Genomic DNA, 22,333 nt, shown 5'->3' with positions numbered 1-22,333 from the left:
GAATTATTATTCAACTCTGTATTTTAAGTTTTGGTCCATTAATTTCCTCTCATATTTTATTAATCTACCCCTTTGGTTTTTAAAAGTTTCTTTTAAAAAAATTAGCATAGATAGCCTTCAGAATTGTAGAAAATATTTGCAAACTATACCTCTGACAAGGTGTTAATATCCAAAAAAGCTATGAAGAACTAAAAAAAACTCAGTACCAAAAAGTACCTATTAAAAAATAACCAATAAGCAAATGGCCAACAGGTACATAAAAAAAAGGTTCGATGTCACTAATCACCAGAAAAATGAAAATCAAAACCACAATTAGAGATCAAAAAGACAAAAGAGAAAAGAGATGCCTTGTATACTGCTGGTAGGAATGTAAATTCATCCTGTCATTATGGAAATCAGGATGAAGGCTCTTCAAAAATTTAAAAATAAGACAGTGTGTTAACCAGCAATCCCACTGCTAGTTAAATCAAAAGAAAATAAAATTAGTAGGTCTTGGAGACATCTATACTCCCTATTCATTACAATTTTATTCATAGTAGCCAAGAGATGGAATTAACCTAGGTGTCCATCAGCTGAACAACGAATAAAGAAAATGTAGTACACATACATAATGGAATACTATTCAGCCATAAGAAGAATAAAATCTCATCATCTGTGACGATGGAATTAGAGATCATTATGTTAAGTGAAATGAGTCAGACACAGAAAGACAAGTACTGCACGGTCTCATTCATATGTGGAACATAAAAGAGTTAATCTCATAGAAATTGAGAGTAAAATGATGATTACCAGAGGCTAGAGGAAGCAAGGAGGGAGGGAAGTTTGATCAGTGAGTACTTAGTTATACCTAGATAGGAGTAGGAAGTTCTAGTGTGCTACTACTCAGTAGTATAACTATACATAATGTACTGTGCAATTAAAAAGCTAAAGCAGGGCCAGGGATTTAGCTCTGTGGTTCCACTACCTGCCTCTCAAGCACAAGGACCTGAGTTTGATCCCCGGTACCAAAAAAAAAAAAAAAAAAAAAACCTAAAGCTAGAAGAAGGAAGTGTGAATATTTTCATCATATAAATGATAAACGTTTGAGGAGATATGTTTAACTTGATTTAAACACTACACAATGTATACACAAATCAAATCATCTAATGGAGCCCTAAAAATACATATAATTTTTGTTTTTAACATGTTAAGTTAAAACAAATTTAAATTTACAATTTTAAAAAATCAAAATATCTTTTGTATTTTTTGAAAAAAAATATTGTTCAAAAAGTTATCCATACAAAGAATAACAAAGAATCAAATCTAAATGTAATTTATATATACCTGGGAAGCTCTTTTAAATGTATCACAATAGAAGACATAAAAATGTTTTCACACAAAAGGAAACATAGCTAACATATGGAAATATGCTTATTTGCATTAAATACAAACATTAGAGTAATGTCATGTCATTTACATATAAGAACATGTATAACTGATATTTTAATTGGGTTAAAATGAATCCTGGAAACCTGTGCAGCAATGTGTATTAAAGGACATAAATTAATTATGTCCTCTGACCTAGTAGCATCAGACTCTCTTTTTCCTTAAATATTTCTCAAGAATAAAACTTCTACATACATAGAGATAACCAGTCTATAAAAACTTACAAGCAATTGAAAGATAGAACAATAGAATGAACAAAAAAGAAAATTCTTACGTAAAAGCTCAATAAGGTATTTTAATCATTAAAGATAATATTAGACTTCATAAGATGATAAAAATATTATAGTATAAAGTTAAAAAATCAAAGTATACACATTGCAATATAACTACTTAATTACACACATGTGAAGAAGAAAAGAAATATTTCCAACTGATATCACTGACTTTTTAATACATAGAGACACAGTTCTGATCTTTTTTAAAAAGTAAAGTATAAATGATTTAACTGAATGAAAGTATTCTAAACAAAGTGGATGGATCAAAGCACAGGTGTTTTAAGTAGCCTTTGTAAGGTAAGTTAAACTGATACTCAACCTCAAATACAGAAATAAGAGGTGAACACACATGGTGATATACAGACAAACAAAACAAAAGGGGTTCGTAGCAGAGGCCTTATTCTTCTCATAAAAGTAAAGGGAGCTATAATTTAAGAATGATGGTGAGAAGGTTAGGATTGATGCCTAACTAAAGAGAAAAAACTCTAGAACACTTTCTATGTAAAGAAATCTCATCAAGGCCCTATTTCCCGCCAAGCACAAGCAGGCTGTATCCTTGTCAGCAAAGTGCATAAATGACACAAAGAAAAAAGTAATCATACCAAAAATCACCACAGAAGTGGTGGCACTCAGAATCATGTATGGGGAATGTTTTAAGATTACTGCAATCTGATTTCAAATACTTCTATTCACAGAAAAATCTCATGCCTCCATAATAATTATCTGGTCTGTGACTTAATGACGTCCACAAAGCTACAGTACTCTTAATTTTGAAGTCATTCATTTATTTAAGGTAGTGATATTATGTTGTTTCTCAAACAGATTCGTACAGAAAGTCTAGAAATTCTCAATTTTACATATTCAATGACTGATTAGTCATGATACATCATTATGATCATGACTAATTGAATGTTGCTTAAATTTGAAGTTGTATGGGTAGCTGTTGATGTCAATATTCCTGTGTAGGGGAAGTCTGACATCTGACACAGTTGCTCGTGTTTGGAGTGATGATGCATTTGAAAGAGCTGCAGCCACACAGCATCCCTCCCCAGACCTTGCAGCCAGAAAGGTCTCAGGCTGTACTATAAGAATAGACCAAGAAACCTATCAAGGAAGCTCCCCCATCCACCCCTTCATCAGAATCGTTAAGCAGAAGGGTTAAATATCTACAAAGAAAAAATATATATAATACAACTAAATTCAAGGAATTTGAATAGTAAGGAGAAAATTACATGAGTGAAATCACAAAATATTCCTCAAAGGAGTAAAGTTAACTTCATGGAAACTGTTTTTTCTTTCTGTGTAAAAGTGAACGTTGATTTTCTGGCTCATACTTGTAGTAAATACATTTTGAAGGAAAAAGAAAACTATTGTACTCAACTTTTTGTTAGGCTAAATGAGATCCTAACTCCAACCTAACATTTATGAGTACTCAGGCATCCATTTATGCCCTAAATTCTTGATTGACATTATTATAAAGCAGTATGACTTTAACAAAATAAAACTTTCTGACATCGAGATGGAGACAGCGAAAGAGAACAGGCAGGTTTGCATACGTTTCCAGGCCACTTCTAGTGCTTCTATCTCTGTCCATCTCATATCAGAGAGGCTGAAGCCCACCTGTGTCCCAGCTACATATGGACCCTCATTCACTGCTACTTCATCTATCGGCTGCCTTCTCACTCCTTACGCCCTGCTGCAAACTCATTGCTGTGCCCGGGAGCTCACTACAATAGACAAATTCCCCTCAAAGGAACAATGTTTTTCTTTCTTTTACACCCAACTTCTCTCTTCTCCCTCCTGTTAACACTGCTTTCTATAACAGAACTGATCACCACACAATGAAGAATTGATCTGTGGATGTATGCTCTTGGGCAGGTATTACATAGACAATTCAAGCCAGGCATGGTGGTGCACACCTATAATTCCAACACTTAGGAGGATGAAGGCAGGAGAATCTCCACAAGTTCAATGCCAGCTAGGGCTACATAGTGAGCTCAAGGCCAGCATGAACTACATAGCGAGACTGTGTCTCAAATCAATCAATCAATCAATCAGAAATTGCTCAAATGCAAAACAGATGTTTTATTAATATAAAAAAGTGGCTGTTCCAGGATAAACAATTATTTTAAAAGTGTCATCCTATGGCCTTCTCCCCCTTTACTTTGCTACATAACCAAAGAAAAGAAAAAAAAAGGAGAAAACTGAATTGGCAATGAAACTAAACAACTATGTCTGCCACACTCTAAAAATGTCAAGACAATTTTGTCAAATGAAAAGGATCACTAAAAATTTCCTTAAAGTCCCCCTTCCTTTAAAAATAACACTGTTTCATAAACTAAACAAGGAATGTTTTGGGGAAAACAATGTACGTAGGGTCTCAATTTAATATGGCATGAGCTAGATATGAGTTCGTGCTATGTCTGCAACAGGGACCCACTGAGCAGAAACCCTTAGAATCTTTAAGATTCACTAACAAAATTGAGCATTCCCTTAACTTGGTACATAAAGATACTAAATGGAATGGATACATTTGTACTGTTTACCAAGCCAAGTTAAAGTGAAGACAAGATAATGAAATCTAAATTCTAGTCCAGCAATGTGTTTCACTCTGTCTGTGGGAACGTCCACAAGACCAGTTCCCTCGGGCAACTCTCAGTCACTCCAAACTCAAGTGGTGACAATGACCCTCATTATCCAGCCTTTCCATACAACATCTGACAGCAGATGCAGCAGGCACTGACGTGAGCAGTCAACACTGCTGAGAAAAATCTAACTCCCACAGCAGACCAGTCATTCAAAGGTAAACAAACATTAAAAAGTGAAATCAATAAATGACTCCCCCCACATATAACTATTAAAAAAGAATACAAAAAAGTATCCAAAAAAAGGAGTATTATAACAGCATGCACAGGATAAAAGCTAATTTTGGATGTCACGTGAGGAAGGAAATATGCCAAAATGAACTTTAGGAAAGTCTGTGCTTTGTACTGTCAACGTAATTCAAGAAGAATCAACAATAAGCAATTATCAATGAAATCACAAGAGACTGAAAAGAAAGCACCCAAAATACAGATGTAATTTTAATTAAAAAGCCATTATGAATTCAAGCAGAATGAGAAGCAGTACAGAATGGAACTGCTGAAGTTCAAATCCAGAATGTAGAGAATAAATATGAGAGACTGTAGAATGCATCTGGGACAAACATTTAAAGACTGGAAACAGGTATTTAGTGACCTGAAAAAGAACAAAACAGAAAGGAAGACCAGACACAACAAAAAACAAAGATAATAATATCTTAAACCAAAAAAAGGCTTTGAACATAATTGAGAAAGCTTGCCACATACCAGGCTACTGTAATAAAAGATAAAACATTTACATGTAACCTAGTGGAAAGAATGAGCAAGAGCAAATGATACTTTTATAAAAATTCAGAAATGAAAAATGCAACATTTACTAAGGAATAAAAATCAAAATGGGATCAGATTTCTCCTTCACAGTTTTGCAGATACAAGAGTATAATGAGACAGATCTACAACATTTTGAGGGGCAAAGACTGTTGCCAAAAATTCCTGTCCTGGCTACAATGTGGCATATTCTAGCAACTCTGTCCAGCCAGTCTTCTTTTCTTGATGCTTCTTCTCCATGTTTCCTCAGGAATGTTTTTACTCATAAATTGGAAACGCTAACAACCACAACAATAGTAATAATGAAAGGATGAAGAGTGTTGATTAGATGAAAACAAACTACAAATAAAGATGTGACTAACCAAGCCCCATCCACTCTCCCTCTGCCCAGATTCTGTAGCCCAATCTCACTCCTTCCCTCGGTCAGACCTAGCCACAACGGCCTGCTCACTATGGCATGAACACATCAGGCACGCTCCCGACTCCGGGCCTCTACACTTATGTACCATCCACCAGTAAGTTGTGGGTGTCAGGTATTGTATTGCAGCAGTGAAAATCGGATAATATAGCCTGGAATGCATTTCCTTGATTCTCCACAAGGATTCCCCTTCTCTTCCCAAGCCTTTCCTCAGATGTCTACCTGGTGAGCCTCCCTGGCCACATTCACACACACTTAGCCCAGCATCCCTTCAATGCTTCCTTATTGCCTCTGGCCACACCACTGCTTCGTACTGATCAAGACACACATGTTATTCATTTATTGTGATGATTGACCTTAGTGAATCCCTACATTAAACAAATATCTTGAGGGCAGGGATGTCTGTCTAGTTTCTTCCTTGACATTTTCTATGAGCCTAGAAAAGTAGGGGCTAAATTAATATTTGTTGATTGAAGTATATCAATGTCTGATTAGGAAAATACATCTCACTAGTCAAATATACTGATTTCAACAAAGTATTTGATAGTCTCACATTATTCACGTAGGTAATATTTCTATGCTTAGCATTATCCTTTGCGGTAAATTTTTGGAAAGGGGCAGAAGAAAACAACTTGCAAAAATTACTACAATGTGTGCCTTCCAAACATAGAGAAAAAGATAATATGTTACACAAAAACAGTAAAATTGAGACTCATCTCAATAGGATGGGATGGGTCCAAACAACTTAAAATGGTGTTGAAATAAATGTACAATCAGTACTATAGAAGGGCATGACATTGGGTTACAAAAACCCATTCCATACATAATTTCTACTGTAAATTGATATGTTAGTATAACAGTACCTGGTTATGTCTCTACTAGCTGAACTGAAAGCATTCATAGGTCTGGTATACTTAGCTGGGCCTTCTCATGACAATCACAGGAATGTAAAAGATTTATGGGTATGGGCTTGAGGTTTTTAAGAGAAACATCGACACTGAGCAGATTTGGTTTCCTTCAAAATTGCCTAAGGTTTGTTAACAAAATCATCCACCAAGAAAGGAAAAAAAACTGCTAATCTGGCTATCTGCTCATTATTTGAGAGTTTTGTTTCAAAAGGTCAAGCAATTTACACACCATCTGAATACATAACTATTGATGAACATTTTGTAGCACTGCCTGGTCACTGTAGCTTAAGGTAGTATATTAGGGTGGTGTGGCATTTAGTTGAAAGAAGGGAAGGGAAGGGAGTGACTGAGCTCTTTTGTTTCTAACTGTATAAAACCTTGACAAAACTGAAGCCAGAGATGGTAACTGTTTACAACAAAACCAAAGATGGTTGTAAATGTTGTTGATGAGTTATGCAGCAACTATGGTGTCACTTGAAACACAAAGCACTGGCAATGGTTGTATTTTACTTGATCCTAAACATCTGTGGCATAAATAGTTTGATAATTCACAAAGAAAATAACAAGTGAAAGCTTTCACAGAAAAATTTTCTTAAGAGGCCTGGAACTCATGAGAGATCATTTTCAGGAGAGGAAGAACAAAATGTTTCTGGCTAGAGAAATATGCAAAAAAATTGTGGAACATACTGGTGAGTTGACAGGTGAACAAGCAAAAGCAACATCACAAAAATCTACTATGACAACAGGAAAACCAAAAAGATATCAACTGTGCCCTACAAAAAAAGGACAGGAAAACAAAACATACATGCTGTCAGTGTCAGTGATACTATTCATGGAACATGCAGTTGTCATGTGTGAAGACTGCCTTGGGTGTGACAGTTAAAGCAAAGATTATTTCTGTTGTAGACCTCTGTCTGTATTTACACTGTAGTTCACATAGGTTTTTATTTCTGATGTTGTCTTTTAAGTTTTGTGAGCAAGTAAACAGCTGATGTGAAAGGTTAATGTCTATTATAAGTACTCATTACTTTTTTTTTTTCCTTTGGTACCAGGGATCGAACTTGGGACCTTGCGCTTGCAAGGCAGGCATCAGAACCACTGAGCTAAATCCCCGGCCCACTCATTACATATTTGATATTTTATTTTATTAATATCTTATTTTCCTGCTAAGTACACATTGTACAATATAGTAGGAAGCTCCTGACAAAACAGAAAGACAAGAGAGGTGACAGGAATGGTCTGCCACACAAGAAAGGAAAGCTAAGCACATGTGCTGTCAGTGTAAGTGAGATATGTGCATGGAACAGGCAGCTGTCATGTGTGAAGACTGCCTTGCGTGTGACAATTGAAGTAAAGATTATTTTTTGTTGTAGAGTTCCATTGGTATTTTCACTATAATTCATATAGGAATTTGTTTCTGATATTATATTTTAGGTTTTGTAAGCAAGTACACAGCTGGTGTAAAAATACTGATGTTTATTCCTAAACACATAATACATGTTAAGAATTTAGTACTTTATGTTCCTGTTAACCGCACACTGTATAATATAATAAGCACCTCTTAATAACAGAAAGACCAACGAGATGTCAAGTATGTCCTACAAAAAGCCAGGAAAGCAAAATACATGCTCTGTCAGTGTAAGCAATACACGTGTATGGAATGTGCTGTTGTCATGTGTGAAGACTGCCTTACATGTGATAATTGGAGTAAAGATTATTTTTGTTGTAGAGTTCTATTGCTATTTTAATTACAGCTCATATAGGTATTTATTTGTTACTTTTTAAACTCTGTACACAAAAAAAGTTGATGTTGAAAATTTTGATGCTTTTTGTAAACATTCAATAATTAGAAATTTCAGTACTTTACTTTTTATATTTTTCCTGTTAAGTACTCATTGTTTAACATAATAAAACTCATACAATTAAAATTAGAAACTTATCAATAGAAATATTCTAAAGAATAAATGCCAGTATTATACTCCCACAACAGTGTGCTTTTCAGACAAAATTGGTATTATGCCTTTAAAATTTTAAAACAAAATATGTTGAAAAAGAAGCTTTTAGTTTTCTCCTACTTCACTGCTTTCCTATCATCACTTCTTTTCCTATCTTTTCTACATCTACCCATCATCCAACAACTGCAGTGTCTAGAGTTTACAGCTCAGATCTTTGCTCTGGAGACAAATTCCTTTAATAACATTTAGTCTCACATCTTTAAATATTATCCATATGCTACAGACTTCCAAATATCCATCCAGACCTATCTATGAACTTCTCTCAGAATTACTATACACATATATTTACTTTCAAAATATTTCCAATTCCTTATCAAATCTTAGTTTTGACATGTTCAAAATCAACTTACTGATTTTTTAACTTCACTCAATACCATTCATCCTTGGTCTTAGCCAACAGGATGAGACCAAAACTGTGGGGAGTTGAAGTTCTCCTATCTTTTCACACAACACGTACAGCCCTTGAGGATCCCATAGGATCCTCCTTCCTAATAGACCAACCTCAGCTTACACTCCATCATCACAATCCCAATCCAAAATGCCCTCCTTCCTGCCTATACTCCAGGGGTCTGGCTCCCTGTTTCCATCCTTACCTCTTTCTGTGTACTCTCAGTTCAGCATCTAGAGAGGGACTAGTTCCAATGTAAGTCACATCCAGCATTCCACTTGATTTACTCAAAGGCTTCTAAGTGTTCCCAGAATTAAATCTAAAGGATGTTGAGCAGACTATAAGGTCTTTAACACTCCTGTTTTATTCTAACCTCATCTCCTATTACTCTTCCCATTATTCACCCTGCTCTAGCCACCTGACCAGGATCATGGGCCTTAACAGGTACTGCCTCCTCCTGCTGGCCGATTCTCTTTAGATCCTACCCAAATGTCAATTTATCCAATTAACCTCTCTTGACCACTACATATATACAATAAGAGGCTATCCCTAATGGACCATCACTACTCACTATTTTCTTATTCGGATTCACTATCATATGTATTAATCCTGGTATTTATCACCGATCTATCTATCTATCTATCTATCTATCTATCTATCTATCTATCTATCTATGTGTATTGAACTAACCCCACCATTTCCTTCTACCGAAAATCAGAATACTATTTTTCTCAACACCAAATTCTCAGCCGCCCAGAACAATGCTTGGCATATGAATGTTAATGTTTGCCAGCTGAATGGTAGACAAAAGGGTAGATGGAGAGAGAGAGAAGAAGAAAGAGCAAACCAGGAAACAGAGAGAGAAGAGATATAAAATTACAGATTGGTCTTGACTTTGTGAAAAAAAAAATTGGTAGGTTCCTAAAAGCTGAATAACCAAAAATGCTCTATGTCTTTTTAAAAAAGCTAATTATCTCTCAGAATTTTATCTGTAGGATAGTTTCTACACAAAGATGGTATCTGTCCCACCTCATCTTATTAGGGTCAGGCCACAATTGCTCTGTAGCATTATGCCATAGCTGCCACATTTTAAAAATATATTAATAAGGCCAGGGATTTAGCTCAGTGGTTCCACTACCTGCCTCGCAAGCACAAGGACCTGAGTTCGATTCCTGGTACAAATATATATATATATATATATATAATATATAGTTTGTTGAGGGACTGTCATCCCAGATCCTAAGGAAACATACAAGGGAATGTTTAAAAAGATGTTTTACTGACACATAAAGAACAAAATCTCTGTACTCATGAGTCACATGTGGAATAGATCTACAGCCCTTTGTGAGGTACTACAAAGTCAAAACTAACATGACTGGATGGTAATTAAGGGGAGGTCATTAGTGGAATCTAGGAGATAAAGAACTTCACAATGATCAAACACATCCAGGAGTGAAATAATCTACCTACTAAAGGATACTTTTTAACAGTAGATGTATTCATACAAAAGCTGTGGCTAGTTACCATCTATGACAAGGTGGCCCAAGGTATTTCTAAATCTAAATTTGAAAAAACAGTGTACTATTTCAATTGCAAAATATAAGTATTAGTCAAATAAGCACTGATCAAGATTCAGGAAAAAAAATTTAAAGATCCTGACATCTGACATCATTCTAGTATCTGAGCTCATACATTTATTGTTTCTTAGAAATGCAGGTTTCTTTAACTTTGGCATAAGAGAATCTTATAAAATAATAGTTTAAAAGCCACTACGAATAGTTTCATCACTGCTCCTAAGAGCCTTAAAGATGTTTCATGCTGTTACCTTGGCACTGTATGAACACATGGTGTGTCCTCTGTCTCCACCTGGAAACAGGGCACTAATAGGGTAAGAAATGTCTGTACAACAGCATTTCTGAATTCAAGATGCCTTGCAGCAATACTGCATAACTGAATATATAGAAATGTGTTAGAGAAAAAGTCTATTCCTTGCCTACAAAGTTATTCTCATCAAATACAACATGATTTATATTTGACAGAGTAGGATACAATAGCAAAATCGGTCCTGGTACTTCAGTGAGTCTTTATATTATGGGACAATGGAGACTAAGGAAGAGTTTTCCATTAAATAGATGAAGAGAGTCAATATACTAACATAACCAAGGTATCAGCATACAATTCTAATTATTCTTGTCATTACAGTAAGACGGGAGGAAAACATTTGGGTGGGTTGAAACCACCTATATTGGGCATTCCTTCTCCTAACTCCCTTAAAAATAACAACAAAGTCTAAAATCTCTTCAAGGTTTTGAAGTTTAAATCAAAGTTAGTCATTCTTTATACACAAAAAATCTGAGTTTCTTTTTTAAAAAAGGATTATTGATGAATAAATTGCAGTTCACTTTCCTATTGGACACTGATCTATAAAATACACAGTGAAGCTTCAGAAAATCAAGACAGTAGATTTACCAATATACTGCCATAATATTTGCCAATATTATGGCTCTGTCCAAGTTAATTTGTGAGAATTCCCTTTTGCCTCTGAGGATTACTTCCTAATATTTTGCTGTTTCTAGCAGATACTAAACTTCTAGGCTGACCCCTACCTCTCTTAGCACATCTTGGGGCACACAGAGTTGGCAACTCTCCCTCTATGAGACCTATAAATGCAAAATAAATACTGAAGGCATCTGAGAAAACTCTGAGTCTCCCAGAAACCTCCAGAGTCTGTTAGCTTGCTATGGACAGAGGGAATTCTGCCTAGCCACCTGCTCTGCACCCTTGGCCCTCCCTCATCATCTTTAGAGATTTTCTTCAACATATGATCAAAAATAAAAGAATATATCTGCATATGTGATTCTATTAACAGTTCTCCAGGTTAAAAAATAGCAAATTTTTTTGCATCTGGTTGTATCAGGTACAATTCAAACTGAGTATTTTCAATATTTAATCCACACTTAAGGTCTGTACAGAGGGAACAAGATAATTTTCTCTTATGAAATTACTTACACAGGTAATTCTGTATTTAACAGTATGATAATGCTTTCAGTACTCATCCCACCAATCTTTTAAGTTTGCTAGTCTCTTTAAATTAACATTAATCATCCTCTAGGTCAGGAAAACAGTACATTTAACATTTCTGAAACTGCTGAGCAATGCTACACCTCTACCACATGAGCTGTCTTTTGTTCTCCTGAAAGCAAAGTGCATGAATTGAAAGCCAGGAACCAGACAAGTAAAGTAGTAAGTAAAGCTGGCCGAGTAGAGGGCTGTGACAACCTGTGGCTTCCTCTGCTCGGTCAGAGCCCACGTTGCTGTGTTGGAGCGCTGTGCTGGTGCTCCTTTACATTCCAGTTTTTCAGTGGAGGACAGAAACTCAATCTTTGTACACAGTCTCCCATTTGGAAATGTTGGCCACTGGTGCAGAAAACCCCATAAATATGTGCAGGCCAAGAGAATTGCATCTGTTAGTTATGCTCAGTCTTGCAGTCTCCAATTGGCAAAATGTCTCTCTACTGACTTTATTCCATATGAATCAGTAACTCTTTGAAGCAGACACTTATGTTTTGTCATTGTTTTTCTAATAATTTAACATGTTACAGTAGTGAGAAAATGTACAAAGGAATTTCTTATTTCCTATACTGTGGCAGTAGTAGAAATTATAGTCACGTTACTTACCCTGCTGACTTCCTTAGGAGCCGAGTCATCTGGAAACGGAGAAGGAAGGGGAAAAAAGACAATTAGAAACTCTGGGCAGGTTCTGAAATACAGACTATGTCATTCACTCTCAACAGACTCAAGGCACTTTTACAGTGTTGCCTCAGGAAATCTTCAAATTTGATTTTAAGAAAACAGTAAAGGTTAAACATAACAAATTGAGAGAAGTATACAGCAGTTTTAGAGGGGAAATGTAGTATTACCAAAACAACCCTCTTTCAAGTTCATTTTTTAAGATTCTAAAACAGAAATATTTGCAAATTTGACCACACTGTGGCTTATTGAACTACATACCTAAACAGAGTTACAGCACTTACAGTATTTGATATGCTATGCCCACATGAATATCCCAAAAGACCACTGATTCTTGTATTATGAAGATTAATTCCAGAAGACCTGGAATTGCTGAGCAGCTCTGCTAAAGTATGGAATGCTCTGCACAGTGCCCTAGCCAGGCAAAGGCGTGCCTACCAATGGTTCTCTCTATCCATGAGCCCAATGATTAGGTACTGTTTCCTGGTAAAGGGAGACTAATAGCTTGTACCTGGGGCTCTAGGTGAGATCCCCCAAAGCCTTCCTACTAGGCAAGATGATGCCTGCATGAACAACAAAGTGGAAGAAATGACTGGCAAAGAATCCATTTAGGTCTGCTGGTTCTGAACATCCTATGCATCAGTCACTGGTTCTCAACCCAGAAAAAGTGCCTTTGTGTAGCCCTAGCAGGGAAGTGTTGCTGCAGCTCAGCCTGGCTCTCCCAATCCTTTGCCGGGAGATGGTTCTTAATGTAATGTTGCTGCCATATTGTGTCACTGTCCTGTAGGTTGGCAAGCACTGTCATTTTGGGTCTTGTCTTTTTTAGTAATCAAACCTTGTCCGACTGCCAACATCAGAATACGCTTATGACAGAAACTGAACACATCCCGTGTCACCACAAAGCACAGCCTGATTTACCTTGACACAGGCAAAAATATGCTCTGTATCTCTGTCTCACAAACTCGGACAAGGCTGTGATTGTCCTTTGTACTTAGAAAACCTGAATGTGCATGAGATACCTCACTTGTATATATTTATAAAACCAGCTTTGGGCAGGGGCAGGGCTGCTGAGGATCAAACCTGGACCTTCACACTTAGTTACATTTCCAGGCTCATCTTATTTTAAATTTTGTGACAAGATCTTGTTGAATCACTAAACTTTGGATCTATGGGCAATACAAAGCATCTGAAAGAAAAATTTTACTGGTAGCTGATTTCTGGAGTTTTCAAATTATAGGCAGATTTTAAAAATATATATATTTTTTCTTCTTCAAACTAAGTGATCACAACTTTTAGTTAATGAATGTCAAGTCTATTATATCTAGGGATTGTAGTATTAGCTAACCAAGGTAATTAGTGAACATAGTGAAATTTGCAATAAGAATTCTATTTTCTATTGCTTATATTTGAAATTTTCATTGAATTGAATTATCTTGCTTAAGAAAGTTTGAAGCATGTTAGAGAGAGAACCCTTAATTTCTACAGCAGAGTAGCATTGTAGGAGTACACACGAGAGGTAGTCTACACAGCGGCTCAGAACAGGAGCGCTGGTTGAAAGGTACAGACCTGCAGGCACTGGCGTTATCACCTTGGGCATGGTGCCCAACTTGTTCTGAAGTGAAAAGAGTGTTTTCCAAAATGAGTGTTTTCAAAATAACAAAAAAGAAATCTCACCACCTCCCACACATGCAATTCAGGATTTCTTGGATATCATGCAGAATTCTAGTGACAAGGTATGACTCAGCAAGCTGCTGGGCCTGTGGCTTCCACCATGCACTGGTGACTAAACCATAGAATGAGATTTCACATCACCCACCAGGGAAGCTGACTTTTGAAACAAAAGCATTGGGGGTCATGGAAATGAAGGAAACTGCCATGGTATTAGAATGTCCATCATTCTTGACCATCCAATTAGCAACAAAAAGGTTCACCACAGAGAATACTAATTTTTAAGCAGCATCCCTGTTCTCCAGGAGCTTGTGTTCTAGTGAGGCAAATAAACAAGGAAACAAATACAGTCATTTCAGAAAAGGCTCCTCCATACTTATTAAAAACAATCTGATTTCTTTTTCTTAAAAGGAGGAAACATTCCAAACATCATTTATATAACTTTTAAAAGAAGGAATAGTTCCTGGGGTGAAAGAATCCCTAAGGGATCTCATAGAAGTATTATATACCTTTCAAAAGTGGTGCACTTTTCTTAGTAAGTACTCAGTTTTAATATTATGAAAATCTTTGTAAATGTCTGAAGATTTGTACTTTTCTGATAAAAAAAAGCATTTGAATTTTTATATTCTTTGATACAAAATGGTATTTCAGTAGTGAATCCACATTTATAACAAGAGCTTGAAGGAATTCAAATTACATTCGTCGATATCGCTGTGTTCGTTTAGCCACCAATTTGGTCAAAGTTCTTTGGCCATTTGTTATCATCTCTATTCTATGTTTAGTTTTGAGAATGGGGTGCGGAGATTGAGCTAAAACTCATACAGTTTAAAATTAATAAAGAATTACTAGATTTTCTTACTATTTGATCAACAAAAACTGTAAACAGAAGTAAAAACCGCCAAAAGAAAAAAAATACATGAATAGAAAAAGTAAAAAGCAAAGTAACTTCAATACATTACCATAGGGAATACAAAAGGATTCAAAACTTGCTCTTTTTAAAAAATTGTACTTAAGAAAGTTGAAATCTAATATTAAAAAGCCTGCACTTTAAATTCTACAAAAAAATCATGTTAATGTTGTATATAAAATAAGGACTAATCTGATTAGCTAAGAAGACATCCACAAGAAGGGCAGGAGGTGAACACATAATGCCTTTCTGATAAATTAAGATCGAAAACCTGCATTTTCCATTCTGAATTGTAACTCATGATTTTCATCTGACCTAATAGAAAAATTCTAGTGCTTTGAACAATTTCTAGTTCTTCACTGTTCATTTCCCTGAGGTTTAAACATAGGGTTGATTTTTACTAAATTTTGAACGAATCATTTCTGTTTTTTGTGCTCCTTCCTTAAAATGAGAGAAGTTCACATAGTCTCACATTGATGGAAGCCAAGGACGTTATCATCCTTAAACACACTGCACTCTTCTTCAAGATTCTCCACCTCACTCTGGCTTTAAGACTTGACAGGTATTCTAATATTCCTAAATGGAATACACCTGCTTCTCAGCATAGTCAATAAGTATTTCCCTTGAAAAATTATAAACCAACCATCTTTGTACAAACTCCCATTTCTTAAGAGTTGCTGTGACTCCATCAGACTTCTCCAGCCATTTCTGGCAAACTTGCATGGCCATTGGGCTTATAGACTTGGATGGAAAATCAGCAACTGTCTTCTAACAATAGTGCAATCTTAACAATTAGTGCACAAACACTTATTAAAGATCTAACACAATAGTCCCCTCATCCACAGGGGATAAGTCCAAGACAACCAATAGATGCCAGATGCCACAGATAGTACTGAATCCTATAATTTAATGTCTTTTCCATCTTTTCTTTTTTTGTATTAAATTCTTTTATTGGTACATTGTAGGTATACAACACAATTACATTTCTCATTGGGAATTGTACCTTTATATAATGCATCTTGGTTCTTATTTTTTCCCCATTCCTAGCCCTCCCTTCATGCCCTCCACCCTTCCCTATTTACAAAGACTTTATTTCCATTTTTTCCATTTCTCATCATTTTTTCCTTTTCCTTTTTTCCTTTCCCCCGCCCCTCCCACTACCCCTACCCCTTTGGACCTTTTCTTCCTATTTTATATTATTGATTATTCATTCTAATCATTGGTACATTTTAGGTATACAATATAATGACACTCATCATTGGAAATTTGCACCTTTACATAGTCTCTCTTGGTTCTTATTTTTCACCCTTGCCCAGCCCTCCCTTCAACCCCTCCATTCCTCCCTATTTACAAAGATTTTGTTCCTATTTTTCCATTTTCTCATATAAATCCCATTCCCTTCTTTCCTTTCCCCTAGCCCTCCCACTTCCTTCCCCTTTGTCCCTTTTCTTCCTATTTCACATTACCTATTATACATTTAGTCCTTATTTACACTTTCAGTTTCTCACACCAGAGAAACTATTCGGTATTTATTCATGTGTGTCCTATTTATTGCACTTAAGAGTATTGCCTCAATGTGCATCCACTTAGCTATAAATGTCTCTCATTTCTCATTTTTTATGGCTGAGTACTACTTCATTTTATTAAAAAAACCCCACATTTTCTTGATCCAGTCTCCAGTTGATGGGCATTTGTGCTGTTTCCAAGTTTTAGCTCTCACAAACTGTGCTGCTATGAACATGGGTGCACATATATCATTGTGGTATGATTCTTTTAATTCTTTGGGAAAGATCTCCAGCAGTGGAATAGCGGGGTCAAATGGGACTTCCAGTCCTAGTTCTTTGAGGTATCTCCATACTGATTTCCACAGTGGTTGCACCAGTCTACACTCCCACCAGCAGTGGAGCAGGGTTCCTCTTTCCCCACAGCCCCGCCAGCATTTGTTATCGGTTGATTTCATGATAGCAGCCATTCTTTCTGGAGTAAAGTGGAATCTCAGAATTGTTTTCATTTGCATCTCTCGAATGACCAGTGATGTTGAACATGTTTTCATGTATTTATTTGCTATTTCTACTTCTTTGTCTGAGAAATGTCTGTTCATTTCAGATGCCCATTTTCGGATTGGGTCTTTAAATTTGGGAGGTGTGATCTTTTTAAGTTCTTTATAGATTCGAGATAGCAGACCTTTGTCTGAGTAAGAATAGGTGAAGATTTTTTCCCACATTGTGGGTTGTCTCTTCACACTGCTGGTGGTTTCTCTTGCTGTGCAGAAGCCTTTTAATAAGAAGAGATCCCACTTGTTGATTGTTTGTGCTAGTTCATGGGCAACTGAGGTTTTGTTCATAAAATCTTTTCCTACACTGATGTCTTCGAGGGTTCTATCTAACCTCTGTTCCAACTGCTTCAGAGTTTCTATTTTAATATTTAGATCTTTAATCCATTTTGATTTTAGTTTAATGCCTGGTGAGAGATAGAGGTCTAGTTTTAATCTTTGGCAAGTTGAAGCCCAATTTTTCCAGCACCATTTATTAAAGAGGCTATCTTTCCTCCAGTGAGGGTGTTTGGCTCCTTTATCGAAGATGAGATGGCTGAGTGTGTCTGGTGTGGTTTCTGCATCTTCTAATCTGTTCCACTGGTCCTCAAGTCTGTTTCTTTGCCAGTACCATGCTGTTTTTATCACAGTAGCTTTGTAGTAGAGTTGCAGGTTGGGGATTGTGATACCCCCTGCCATGTCTCTGTTACCTAGAATTGCTTTTGCTATTCTGGGTCTATTCCTGCTCCAAATTATTTTTGGATTGTTTTCTTGAGGTCTATGAAGTATGCTGGTGGGATCTCAATTGGAATTGCATTAAATCTATATAGCAGTTTTGGAAGTATGGCCATTTTCACTATATTAATCCTTCCTACCCAGGAGCAGGGGATGTCTGTCCATTTTCTGATACCATCTTCAATCTCTCTTTTCAGAGTGCCATAGTTTTCAGAGAAGAGGCCTTTCATTTCTTTCGTTAGGATGATTCCTAGGTATTTCAGTTTTTTGGATGCTATTGTGAAAGAAATTGTCTGCCCAATTTCTGTCTCAGTGAGTCTGTCATTGGTGTAGAAGAAAGCTATTGATTTTTGTGTGTTGACCTTGTAACCAGCTACTTGACTGAATTTGGTTATTAAGTCTAGAAGACTTTGGGTGGAGTTCTTGGGGTCTTCTATATAGAGTATCATGTCATCTGCAAATAATGACAATTTGACTTCTTCATTACCTATCTTTATTCCTTTTATTTCTTTCTCTTGTCTAATTGCTCTGGCTAATGTTTCCAGAACTGTATTGAACAAGAGTGGTGATAGTGGACATCCTTGTCTTGTGCCTGATTTGAGTGTGAAGGATTTCAGTTTTTGACCATTTAGTATGATATTGGCTGTTGGTTTTTCATAGATGGCTTCTATCAGTTTGAGGTAGAGACCATCTATTCCAATTTTTTGTAGGGTTTTTATCATAAATGCATGTTGGATTTTGTCAAATGCTTTTTCTGCATCTATGGAGATAATCATATGGTTTTTGTCCCTGGCTCTATTGATATAGTGTATTACATTAATTGATTTTCATATATTGAACCATCCCTGCATCCCTGGGATGAATCCCACTTGATCAGGGTGTATGAAATTCTTGATGATCTTCTGCCTTCTATTTGCCAGTATCTTATTAAGGATTTTTGCATCTATGTTCATTAGTGAGATTGGCCTATAGTTCTTTTTTTCAGTTGGGTCTTTCTCTGCTTTGGGGATCAAGGTGATGCTTGCTTCCAGGAATGAATTGAGGAGTATTGTTTCCCTTTCAATTTCATTGAAGAGTTTAAACAGTAGTGGCAGCAGTTCCTCTCTAAATGTCTTGTAGAATTCAGCAGTGAAGCCATCAGGGCCTGGGCTTTTCTTAGTTGATAAGTTTTGAATTATATTTTCAATTTCATTGATTGATATTGGGTTGTTCAGAATTTTTAGGTCTTCTTCGTTCAACTTTGGTAATTCATATGTATCTAGGAATCTGTCTATTTCTTCTGTGTTGTCTATCTTATTGGCGTATAGGTTCTGGAAGTAGGTATTGATAATCATCTGGATTTCTGCTGGGCCTGTTGTCATTTCACCCTTTTCATTTCTAATTGCATGGATTTGGGCCTTTTCTTTCCTTTTTCTGACAAGGTTGGCTAAAGGTTTGTCAATTTTGTTGATTCTTTTGAACAACCAACTCTTGGCTTCATTGATTTTTTTGTATTGTTCTGTTAGTCTCCATTGCATTGATTTCTCCTCTGATCTTTATAATTTCTTCCCTTGTATGAGCTTTGGGGTTGTCCTGCTCTTCTTTTTCTAGAAGCTTGAGGTTCAGCATCAGGTTGCTTAATTGGGCTTGGTGAATTTTCTTAATATGTGTATTCACTGCTCTGAATTTCCCTCATAAGACTGCTTTCATTGTGTCCCATAGATTGTGATATGTTGTAATGTCATTGTCATTTAATTGAAGGAACTGTCTGATTTCTTCTTTAATTTCCTCTGTGACCCATTGGTTATTCAGAAGTATGTTGTTCAATTTCCATGTGTTTATGAAATTTTTTGAGTTTCTTTTGCTATGGATCTCCAATTTCATCGCACTATGATCTGATAATATACAGGGGATAACTTCAATTCCTTTGCACTTACTTAAACATGTTCTATGTGTGAGTATGTGGTCTGTTTTAGAGAATGACCCATGTGCAGCTGAGAAGAATGTGTATTCTGATTTTTTGGGGTGGAGGACTCTGTAAACATCTGTTAAGTTCATTTATTCAAGAGTTCGATTGAGTTCTAGTATTTCATTACTTATTTTTAGTCTAGTTGATCTATCTATTTGTGACAGTGGGGTGTTGAGGTCCCCCACTACAATTGTATTAGTGCATATATGACTTTTCCTGTCCGTTAGTATTTGTTTTATATAGTTGGGTGCACTCGTGTTTGGTGCATAGATATTTATGATTGTCATCTCTTCCTCTTGGATTCTTCCCTTTACAAGGATGTAGTGTCCTTCTTCGTCTCTCTTAATCAGTGCTGGTTTGAAATCTACTTGATGTGCCAAGAGGATAGCTACTCCTGCTTTTTTTTTGGGTTCCTGTCGCATGCAGTATTGTTTTCCACCCTTTAACTTTCAGTCTATGAGTTTCCTTTTGAATGAAGTGTGTTTCTTGTATGCAGCATATTGTTGGATTTTGCTTCTTGACCCATTCTGCCAGTCTATTTCTTTTGATTGCTGAATTGAGACCATTAACATTGATGGTTATAACTGAAATGTATTGACTTGTCATTGCCATGACTTTTTCTTTTTGTTGGGTTCCCCCCATTTACATTTAATTTCTTGTCATGCCAAATGGGTTCATTCTGCTTTGCTTCCTGGGGTTGTGATCCTCAATGTCTGTTCCTAGGATATTGTGTAAAATTCTTTGGAGTGCTGGTTTGGTATTCACAAAGTTCCTAAGGTGCTCTTTGTCATGAAAGTATCTTATTTCTCCATCCATTTTGAAAGAGAGTTTTGCAGGGTACATCAGTCTGGGTTGGAGGTTGTTTTCTTTTAGGGCTTGGAATATGTCACTCCAAGCTCTTCTTGCCTTGATGGTTTGTGTTGAGAAGTCTGCTGTGATTCTGATGGGCTTTTCTTTGTATGTGATTTGTTTCTTTTCTCTGACTGCTTGGAGAACTTTGTTCTTCTGTTGTGTTTCTGGAATCTTAACAATTATATGCCTATGTGTAGATTTTTTTTGATCAAGGCTATTTGGAGTCCTATATGCATCACTCATCTGTATGTCAAGCTCTTTTCCCCTGTTTGGGAAGTTTTCTATCATTATTTCTGTGAAGAGGTTTTTTATGTCATCTGCACTCTCTCCTATTTCTTCATTGAGCCCAATCAGTCTTATGTTATTCTTTTTTGCATCATCTAGCAGCTCCTGGATTGATTTCTCATGCTCCCTTATAATTTTGAAGCAATTTTTCTTTTTCTGGTCACTAATTACAATCTTATCTCCTATATCTGAAATTCTGTCCTCACATTGGCTCATTCTGCTGTGTAGACTTTCAATGGAGTTTTTCATGTCCTGAAAATCTATTTGCATCTGTTTTATGGATTCCATTTGTTTCTTATGTTGGCATTCCATCATGTTCCTGAGCTCCTCTCTAGAGTAATCATGTCTTGCACTAGGGGCAAGACATTTCTCCTGTTATCCTGTTATCTGAGAAATTATTTCTGATTTCATTTTTTCCAGATCCCCTTTTGTTGCCAGTTCTGTGGGTCCAGGTGGTTGAGTATCAGAGTGTTCCATCTCATTTCCCTTTGGGGCTGCTGTATGTGATCTGGAAGTCTGGTTTTGAGACTTATTTACATGTTTTCTCATTTCGACTGGGGCGGGGGGCTGTTAGCGCCTGCACGGATTACCTCCTCAGGTGGGTGAGGTGGGACAGAGGCTGGGGGCAGCGCTAGGGATGGTGACCCAAAAGCCCTTTGCTGTGGGCTGGGAGCAGCCGGAGGGATGATGACCAGGAAACCCCTTCCTCTGGACCAGGAGCAGTAGACTGGTGGCTCAGAAGCCCCTCCCTCTGGGCTGGGGAAGGTGGGAGGGACGATGGCCTGGAATCCCCTTCCTCTGGGCCAGGAGCAGCGGAACAGAAGGTGGCCCAAAAGCCCTTTCCTCTGGGCTGGGAGCAGCGGCAGGGATGGTGACTGGGAAGCCCCTTCCTCTGGACCAGGAGCAGTGGGACAACGGCTCAGAAGCCCCTACCTCTGGTCCGGGAAGAGTGGGACTCAGTACCTTGGTCTGGTGGTCTGGTGTCCTCTGTGTCTTTCTAGTGTGGAATCAGGTGGCTGCCTTTCTGCAGTGGGGTGATTCGGTGTCTTCTGCGCCACTCAGGACCTCGGTAGGGAGTGCACAGACCTGCCTGTCTGCAGCGTGCTGATTCAATGTGTTCTGTGTGACTCAGGCCCTGTCTTTTCTGCAGCGGGCTGATTCGGCCTGTGTTCTGCGTGACTTGTCTTTTCCATCTTAACTAAACACTTGCCACATATCATGGCCATAACTTTTGCAGTTTGAGGTGTGAGAGAAAAACTGGCATGGATTTTTTTTCTCCTCACAATGTTACAGACAGATTCATTCTTTCCATATGTATTA

The 22,333-nt window shown here is 37.0% G+C and overlaps 1 protein-coding gene across 6 annotated transcripts in view; it reads right to left on the bottom strand.

The window, feature by feature from the left end:
• LOC101711466 (cAMP and cAMP-inhibited cGMP 3',5'-cyclic phosphodiesterase 10A) overlaps positions 1-22,333 on the bottom strand; it is a 339,917-nt gene that overhangs the window by 128,049 nt on the left and 189,535 nt on the right. For all 6 annotated transcript variants that reach the window (XM_087193588.1, XM_087193587.1, XM_004856934.3 and 3 more), the window contains one exon: positions 12,515-12,543. In XM_087193588.1, coding sequence (XP_087049714.1) covers positions 12,515-12,543 — 29 coding nt within the window. The remainder of the gene's footprint in view (positions 1-12,514; positions 12,544-22,333) is intronic.

The sequence above is a fragment of the Heterocephalus glaber genome, unplaced genomic scaffold (assembly GCF_053883595.1).
Source record: "Heterocephalus glaber isolate CG9 unplaced genomic scaffold, H.glaber_assembly_v1.0 deba00001593, whole genome shotgun sequence".
Lineage (NCBI taxonomy): Eukaryota > Metazoa > Chordata > Mammalia > Rodentia > Bathyergidae > Heterocephalus > Heterocephalus glaber.
The sequence above is the reverse complement of the archived record's forward strand: the minus strand, read 5'-3'. Positions and strand labels throughout refer to the sequence as shown.